Below are 9,808 nucleotides of genomic sequence, written 5' to 3' on the forward strand. Positions count from 1 at the left end.
GTATCCTCTTGATTTGCGGTACAAGTGTTGATCGTGAGCGCAGAACCATTTTTCATGATGTCTGCCACTTGCTCTCCTAGAGCCGAATGCTTTCTTAGCTCTGTCTGTGTGTGACTGTCCGCATGAGTGTTAAATGGGGTTTGGTCACTTTTATGATTTAAATTAAACTATTTTACATATTATTTTGTCTACAATTAGGGAGGGATAATGTCTTAGATCTGTGTCTTTTGGCAACCACTCATCAGCTTAAACTTCTATATCATGTCACATTTGTTTCTGTCCATCTGATGGCCATAATGAAATGTCAGAACAGCAGTCACCTAGAACAATGCCTTTAAAAAACATCTTTATTTTGGCATATCTAGGGAAGATCTTAATTCCATATTCCTCCTGTCCTGTCTCCTCAAAATCCATTCAACCAGAAATCCCTCCTCTCTGACCACCTCCTATGGGTTTTGAGAAAGAGAGAGGATGTGAGGAGTATACAATTGAGATATTCCCCTAGTGTTTTGTTGCCTCTTGACATTTTGAGTGAAATTAGCTCATTTTAATGTAAATAAGTTATATTCAATATACAGGGGTGATGACTGATTGATTATGATTTGCTAGAGTTTTGTAAATGGACTGTTATTTATGTATGTTTAGAGCAGTGCAGGCTGGTGGGAGGAGCTAAAGGAGGATGTGCTCATTTTAATGGGTGGAATGGAGTTCACAGGTTTGTTTTATGCCATTCCAGCCATTACAATGAGTATGTCCTCCTATAGCTCATCCCACCAGCCTCCTCTGGTTCAGATTTAGCGTCTCATTACTGAGAATTTACTATCGTGAGTAGATTTATCATACATTTGTTAAGTTTAATAAAAAATTACTATGAATCATACTTGTTCATTTGAAATAATTACAAATAAATCAATCGCCGAAGATTTTAATAAAAGTCAATGTAATGAAATCAGAATGCATAACATCTGCCACCAGACGGCGCCAAAGGTGTGCAATCGACAGTCATGAAATCATTTCCCCCCACTGTTTTTGGTTAAAGTCATTGGACTGTTGCCGAACAGAAAGTAATCTCCGCCATAAACACTTCACCAACGCAACACAACAAGCCCGAATGTAGACTTGAAGCTTAATCAGACAGAGATCATGTCTAATTTCGTGGAATCGGGTAGGCCAAGTTTTGTTTTTTTTCTCCCATATTTGACAGTTTGGAACATAGCATTTAGCTAAGTTAAAACTCATGCAAATCTAGCTAGCTAAAATTAGCTAGCAGCAAACTGTCAACAACAGAGATAGCTAGCTAGCTGACGTTAGCTAACCGTAGTCTTATTTATACTTCAAAGAATAGGAAATAGTTAACCAACGTGCTATTTGAAGATTGATCTTTTGGCAATGTTTAGTTAATGATTGTGTGGTCTCTAGTCAACGTTAAGAAACAGTGCTGTTTTTCACAAGGGAAAACAAAGCTGAACAATCTGCGGCGTAAATTAGTTGAACATTGCTGACTGTTCTTCACCAGCCTGTCAAAGAATGGTGTGAGGTCAGGCCTACACCAAGTTATGTAATGCACAGTGGATAGATTAGGCTAATTGCTTAACTGTATAAATAGTAGGCCTAGTCTCTCAGAACGAGTGTAATTTGCAGACTGTTAAGCTGAAAACTGCACATATGAACCTAGCCTAAGTAATGTCACAATCAGCTGCTTGTCTGTCAACCAATTATTTATATATAAAATAGATTACTGACGAGCGCTGTTTTGAAGCCATCTTGGCACTTCACCAGCTACAGAAATACGTGTATTGTCTACATTTGTTTTTTCCACGATTATTCTATTAGACACATTAATGCATACTCTGAAATGATATTATGTAAGCTAAATATAAAAAATGATCATTAAATATATTAACATTTTCCCTAAAGTCCAGGTAGCAGATAATGGACCCTGTCGTGTATTTATTTAGTTGGTGCTGTATATTTAAGCAATAAGGCCCGAGGGCATGTGGTGTATGGCCAATATACCACGGCTGTGGGCTGTTAAGGACGATGCAACGATGAGTGCCTGGATACAGCCCTTTTGCCATGTACCACAAACCCCACAGGTTCTTTACTGGTACAACATAATTAGAACAGTGAACAAGTAATTTTGTGTCATACGTGGTGTACGGTCTGATATACCACGGCTTTCAGCCAATCAACATTCAGTGCTCAAAAGACCCTGACTATTATAACCTGGGGGGGGGGGTTCAAGCCCTGAATGCTGATTGGCTAAAAGCTGTGTTACATCAGATCGTATACCACCGGTATGACAAGACATGTATTTTTACTCTCCTAATTATGTTGGTAACCAGTTTATAATAAAAATAAGGCACCTCGGGGGTTTGTGGTATTAGTTGCATGTTTCGTAAAAAAAAGATGATGCATGTTTTGGACTGATGCCCGACTGAGCATTCAACTCAGTGCATCGTCAATGAGCGCTGATGAAGATTTCATCAAAAGTGCGTTACAGTGGCTTGGAAATACAATGCCATTCAAAAGGAGGCAAATAATTAGAAGGAAAACCTTTCGTCATCATTTTGATGTCACCAGATGGACTTCAGATGCAGTATAACTTTTGCTAGCTAAAATTGGGGGAACACACCGGATTTTAACTTTTTTTTAACAACTTTCCTAGCTAATGACATTGCCATCTGTCTAACGTAAATTTGACGACATGATAATGCTGGCAAAATTGTTTCCTACTAAATATGTTACTACTTTAGCAATTTCATTGTATTTCGAGGCAGTAGAGTGTAGTTTAGACTAAACAGTAGTTAGTCTCACTTTATCACCACTTTAGGGCACCACTATGGTGCCGCCGATGGAGGGGGCTTGAGAATGTTCATAGCAATGACGCGACCGAGTGACGGAGGTGCAACCTATGAATATGGACAATATACCATGCACTCTGCGTTGCATCATGCTTAAGTACAGCCCTTAGCCGTGGTATATTGGTCATATACCACACCCCCTCGAGCCTTATTGCTTACATATAAATGGGTTCTAACTTGAAAAATTCTTTGTTAGTTTATAATTGTACAATTTATGCTCCCTGTATATTAAAACATGAATACTGCCGGGAAGGGCCGAACGCAAGATAGTCATTTTGATGACTCGCAGCCTACTGTACATGGTAAGCTGGTGCGCACCAGGTTGTACCTCATGTTTTAGTAATGGAAAACGGTTGTGAGGATTTTTCTACAATATTCACAACATATTGACATAAATATAATCTTTATTGAGTAAAAAATAATTTTGGAAATTACATGTGGAAAAGTGAACATAGTGTTGAGTGAACATTATCAAGCCAGCAGCAGATTAAACAGAAAGTGAATTCTCTCCTCCCTCTCTCCCTGGTTTTAGCTTGCAGATATCACTGTCTAGCTGGATAGCTTTAGAATATTTTATTAGCCTGTACCAGTGACAAACTTGGCTATCTTATCGACATATGGCAGTACACAAAATCTTATTTTGCCAGCTAGAAAGAAACAGACACAAATTAATTCAGGAATGGAGGAAGAGGATAGTTAGCTATAGCAAGCTAATGTTAGCTGATGCCTCTTTAACAAGAAGTAACTGTGACAACATTGAAGTGTGGTATACTGCAGGGCTGCCGGCTAGGGCCATTATTGTTTTCTGTTTTTACTAATGACCTTCCACTGACCTTGAATAAAGCGTGTGTGTCTATGTACGCTGACGACTCAATAGTATACACGTCGGCTGCAACAGTAAAATAAATAAATGACACCCTTAACATAGAGCATTTTTGGGACAAATTACTCGCTCAACACTAAACCTATTTAGATATATTATTGAATAATGTGTCGATTAAGCAAGTTCAGGAGACTAAACAGGAGACTGGTTGTAACCCTAGGTAGAAAGCTATCATGGTCAAAACATATAGACCACAGAAGGTTGGTGGCACCTTAATTGGGGAGGATGGGGTTGTGGTAATGGCTGTAGCGGAATCAGTGGAATGTTATCAAACACATGGTTTGATGCCATTCCATTCGCCGCCATTCCACCCATTATTATGAGCCGTCCTCCCCTCAGCATCCTCCACTGATATAGACTCAATGGTTGCTAAAATGGGAAGAGGTATGTCCATGATAGGACGTTGCTCTGCCTTCTTGACATTTCAGTCCACCAGACAAGTCCTACAGGCCCTAGTTTTGTCGCACCTGGACAACTGCCAAGCTGTGTGGTCATGTACAGCAAAGAGGGACATAGGTAAATTGTAGTTGGTCCAGAACAAAGCAGCACATATCGCACTTAGATGTGCACAGAGGGCAAGTGTCAGTAACATGCATGTCAGTCTCTACTGGTTCAAAGTTGAGGAGAGATTGACTGCATCACTATTGGTCTTTGTGCGAGGTATTGATGTGTTGAAGGTACCGAACTGTCTGTTCAAGCAGTTGGCACAATGTTCAGACACTCATCGGTACAACACAAGACATGCAACCAGAAGTCTCTTCACATTCCCTAGGTCCAGAACAGAGGCTGGGAAACACACAGTATTAAATAGAGCCATGACTACATGGCTAGAAATACAACCAGATAAAATAACACCTTACTGCACACAGGGGACTGTGAAGAGACAGTCATTTGATATACAGTGCCTTCGGAAAGTATTCAGATCCCTTGACTTTTCCACATTTTGTAATGTTACAGCCTTATTTAAAAAAATATATTAAATTGATGAGGGGAAAAAACTATCTACACACAATACCCCATAATGACAAAGCAAAAAATTGTATTTAGACATTTAAGCTCATTTATAATAAATGTTTAAAAAAAACATCTAATTTAAGTATTCAGACCCTTTACTCAGTACTTTGTTGAAGTACCTTTAGCAGCGATTACAGCCTTGAGCCTTCTTGGGTATGACGCTACTAGTTTGGCACACCTGTATTTGGGGAGTTTCTTCCATTTCTTCTCTGCAGATCCTCTCAAGCTCTGTCAGGTTGGATGGGGAGCGTTGCTTCATAGCTATTTTCAGGTCTCCAGAGATGTTTGATCGGGTTCAAGTCAAGGTTCTGGCTGAGCCACTCAAGGACATTGAGACTTTTCCAGAAGCCACTCCTGTATTGTCTTGGCTGTGTACATAGGGTCGTTGGCATTCATGCCAAATAGTTAAATCTTGGTTTCATAAGACCAGAGAATCTTGTTTCTCATGGTCTGAGATTTATTTTGGCCAACTCCAAGCGGTCTGTCATGTGCCTTTTACTGAGGAGTGTTATCCATCTGGCCACTCTACCATAAAGGCCTGATTGGTGGAGTGCTGCAGAGATGGTTGTCCTTCTGGAACGTTCTCCCATCTCCGCAGAGGAACTCTGGACCTCTGTCAGAGTGACCATCGGGTTCTATGGTCACCTGGTCAGGGACCAAGGCCCTTCTCCCCCGATAGCTCAGTTTGGCCGGGCGGCTAACTCTAGGAAGAGTCTTGGTGGTTCCAAACTTCTTCCATTTAAGAATGATGGAGGCCACTGTGTTCTTGTGGTCCTTCAATACTGCAGACCTTTTTTGGTACCCTTCTCCAGATTTGTGCCTCGACACAGTCCTGTCTCGCAGCTCTACGGACAATGTCTTCGACCTCGTGGCTTGGTTTTTGCTCTGACATGCACTGTCAACTGTGGGACCTTATATAGACAGGTGTGTTCCTTTCCAAATCATGTCAAATCAATTGAATTTACCACAGGTGGACTCCAATCAAGTTGTAGAAACATCTCAAGGATGATCAATGGAAACAGGATGCACCTGAGCTTAATTTCGAGTCTCATAGCAAAGGGTCTGAGTACTTATTTAGATAAGGTATTTCTGATGTCTAAAAATCTGTTTTCGCTTTCATTATGGGGTATATTTTAGAATAAGCCTGTAATGTTACAAAATGTGGAAAAGTGAAGGGGTCTGAATACTTTCCGAATGCACTGAATGTAGGCTATGTGTGACGTTTTAAATGAATGTAGTTCAGTCCTTGACTAATAATGTGCTATATTATGTAATGTTTCCGTTGGACCCCAGGAAGAGTAGTTGCTGCTTTTGCCCCTCCAAAGAAAACCTGGCTCCTTTTTCTGAAATGCCACCATATCCATGATGGAATACATGGCTGAAGTGTTGCGTTTAGCCCGCCATCCACACAGACAGTTTCGGTCCCAGCCACAGGGCTCTATACAGAAACAAACAAGTACAAGCATATCTATAGTATGACAGCAGTTAGCTACCAACAGCTGGCAGACATGTTAATTTGGTTACTTTAGCATTAATCATTTGACTTGAAGCCCTCCTTTCATTGTTGATAGCCATGTAATGTGCCCCGCAGATTAACGAGTAGATGCCAGATTTGCTCCTCTCATTCTCACAAATGTATCCCACTTTTTACGAAGTGTTTAATTTGTTTCGCCATAGAGGCATACTGACATTTGCATAGTAAGTGTTGCTACACCCTGCTACCACACACAGCTTGGCCATCTTGATGAATAGAAATGCAATTGCTAGCTAGCTCCATACCACTAACACACAAGTTATGTTTTTTATTATTTTTACCCACGAGTATATGAAGGCTGAGCATGCATTTTGATTTCCTCACTGTGACGCTGACCGCGGGGAGTTGTGGGATTGTTTCTGAAGTTAGAGCTGATTTTGAGAGAACCTCTTTAACCCAACTTTTAAAACAATATTACAGTATTATAAAAATTGATTTAAGAGTTTGTAATTTGGCAAGGTTTTCTTGGTGGCCTCTAAGTTATTGAGACTATTTCTCAATGACAGAAACACATATAATAGTAACTTAGAGAAATAGCTGCTACATGCCTTTAAAGTTTACTTTATATATATTTTTTAATCTTACTTTCCCCACTAGAACAACAAAAAATGCTTAAATACATGTAATTTTGTCCTAGAAAACATTTAATTGAAATACTGTAGAAGTCCATTCATTCCTATGAAGGATTGCCTCTTCTGGGGAGTGCCAATATGGCTGACCGGTGGCTTCAAAGCTTCTCATTGGCCAATACATATCTATATCCCTGGATTGCTAATGATATGTATCTATCATTGATGTCAACATATTGTTTTTATATGATACATGTATTTTCTATTTGTTTGCTAAATCTGCAGCTAATAATACTGTATAGCTGTTTTGTGTCATTAGAAATTAAACTGTATTTCCATGTCCATCCAGGAAGGAGAAGAGGGGAGGGAAAAGACCCAGGTGACTTTTCGGGGAGCAAGGAGGAGGATGTGTCCTTAGCCACAGAGCTCCGTCTTGTCCTGATCGGAAAGACAGGATCAGGAAAGAGTGCCTCTGGCAACACCATCCTGGGCCGCAGGCACTTCCTGTCAGAGCTCAGCGCCAGCTCAGTCACCCAAGTCTGTGAACAAGGCAGCGCAGACCTGACTGAGGAGGAGGAGGAAGGACAAGAAGTCAGGAGGAAGAGGACGAGAGTGGTGGTGGTAGACATGCCAGGTTTTGGAGACACACGCTTCGATGCTGAGCAGACTCATTCTGAAATAGCCAAGTGTGTGGCACTGTSTGCCCCAGGCMCCCATGCATTCCTCCTGGTGATCCCACTGGGWCGCTACACTGAGGATGARGACCGAGCCGTGARGGASATGGTCCATATATTTGGGGAGGGGGCGGTCCATGACCACACACTAGTCCTGTTCACTCGTGGTGATGATCTAGAAGGGCGGGGGATGGAGGGGTACCTCGGAGCCAGCGCACCTGTGGAGCTGAAGGCCCTGATAGAGAGGTGTGGGGGCAGGTACCACGTCCTCAACAACAGAGACCCAAGTGACCTGCACCAGGTTGTAGGGCTGCTGGAGAAGGTGGAGAGGATTGTGGAAGAGAACAATGGAGGCTTCTACACCAACACCATGTTCAGAGAGGCTGAGGCTGCCATCAGGGAGGAGCAGGAGAGGATGGTGAGAGAGAGAGGGGAGGGAGAAGGCAGTGAGATGACGGACAGGGAGAACAAGATAGCTAAAAGGCGGAAGTGTGATCTAGAACGGAGTGGGAGTGGGTGGGGTGAGAGGAGGGGGGCAGCTGTGGGAGGTTCAGGATTAAGGAAGAGAGACCTGGAGAGAGCAGGAGTAAATGAGGAGGGAAGGAAGGTGGAGAGGTGGACAGAAGAGAGGAAAGGAAGTGCCGTTAGCCTCCCGAGGGACAGAGGGGACAGGTGGAGGGAGTTGTTCAGGACCAGGCGGCGGGGCAGCGACAGGGCCTTGAGCAGGAGGCAGTCTTTCCTCTCTGCCCTGGGGCAGTTCAGGAGGGAGGCCGCCCTTTCTGAGAAGGTCCTAGAGAAAGTGAAGATCCTGGTGGCTGCTGGAGCCACTGGCATGGTCGTGGGGGCAGTGTTCGGGGYGGCTGYCCCTCTAGCTGCAGCGGCSGGRGCTGCAGCCATGGGGAACACTGTGGGCTTTGCTGCTGGGCAGCTGGCTGGGATGTCGGTGGCAGGCGGCACAGGGATGGGAAAAGCTGTGGGCGCCATAGTGGCAGCAGCCRCAGGGAAAACAGCCATGGCTCTCGGGGCAGCGACCGGAGGAGTGCTGGGGGGATCTGTGGGCGCCCTAGCTGGGGCAGAAGCTGCCAGTCCTGGGGCAGCTGCCTTGGATGCTCTAGGGCAGGTGAGCCTGATTGGRACTGCAGCAGTRGGAGTTGCAGCAGGGGTGGGKGGTGCCATGGGGGCAGGAGCGGCCCTGGGGGCTGCTCTGGAAGGTGCAGCTGTCAGCACAACTGCCCTTACAGGGGTGGGCACTGCAGCAGGGGCAGTAGGTGTGGCTAATGCTACTACTATTGGCTCAGTAGCAGCTGGGCAGCAAGCAGTGRCCACTGGGGGCAGTGTTGCRGYTGGAGCTGTTCAGTGTGCAGCCGCHGCTGTGGYAGATGGGGTGGCTGTGAGTGGGCCGCTGRTTCAGGCCGGTGGGGTGTGTGGATCTGCAGGGCGGGTTGTTTCTGGTGCCTGGGGCTCCATGGGAGCGACAGCGTGCATTATGACAGCGGTGGCAGAGATAGGCAAGGCTGCAGCGGGAATTGCCCTGGCAGGAGGGCTGGTGGTGAAGGTAGTGAAGGAGAGGGTCAGGAACAGCAACAGCTCAGCAGACGCCAACTACACAGAGAAGAAGTCCTATGAGATCTRCTGGAACAAATAAAGGACAGTTAGGCCTGCAACACCACCAGACCACAGAAGAAAAAKATACTCTCAGGACCTTTYAAAATGTGGATTCAGGTTCAATCATTAAGCAACTTATCACAATTATCAATAAAAGCACATNGTTCAATCATTAAGCAACTTATCACAATTATCAATAAAAGCACATGTTGCAAGTCTTTGTTCTTTTTACTGGCAGTGGATGGTGTGATTTCCTCTTCACTGTTAATAAACTATAGCTCTTCTGCAGTGAAGTATCTTCCCACAATATTACTGAACTATCGTTTTAGCTTTGTTCAAGCACTTATCGTGGTTATTTGAGCTTTTTGGTATGAACTTACACCATTTGTATGATTTCTTGTGATCCTATAGTTAATTTTAATTCATTATAGAATATGGTTTTCTACTGTATTCAATCAAATTAGTAGTTTACTGTTTTAATGAAAGACAGTTATCTATTTCTGCATGCAGATTTTCATAAATCCACAGGTTTAATCTACAACCTTTTTAGTCGGGTCCAGTATTACAAAACATATTTTTAGCTCTTATTCACAACTGAAATGAAGTACTGTACTGTATAACACATTTCACAGTATGTATTCAGTTGCAGTGTTTGTGGCTTTTTG

The 9,808-nt window shown here is 43.4% G+C and overlaps 1 protein-coding gene across 1 annotated transcript; it reads left to right on the plus strand.

Moving 5' to 3' along the window:
* Nucleotides 1-1,029: 1,029 nt before the first annotated feature.
* On the plus strand, nucleotides 1,030-9,374 carry LOC111979893 (uncharacterized). Its single transcript, XM_024010566.3, has 2 exons — nucleotides 1,030-1,165; nucleotides 7,214-9,374. Exons 1-2 carry the CDS (start codon nucleotides 1,144-1,146, stop codon nucleotides 9,181-9,183), a joined length of 1,992 nt encoding a protein of 663 aa, XP_023866334.1. The 5' UTR covers nucleotides 1,030-1,143; the 3' UTR covers nucleotides 9,184-9,374.
* The last annotated feature ends 434 nt before the right edge of the window (nucleotides 9,375-9,808 follow it).

The sequence above is a fragment of the Salvelinus sp. IW2-2015 genome, linkage group LG20 (assembly GCF_002910315.2).
Source record: "Salvelinus sp. IW2-2015 linkage group LG20, ASM291031v2, whole genome shotgun sequence".
Taxonomy (NCBI): Eukaryota; Metazoa; Chordata; class Actinopteri; order Salmoniformes; family Salmonidae; genus Salvelinus; species Salvelinus sp. IW2-2015.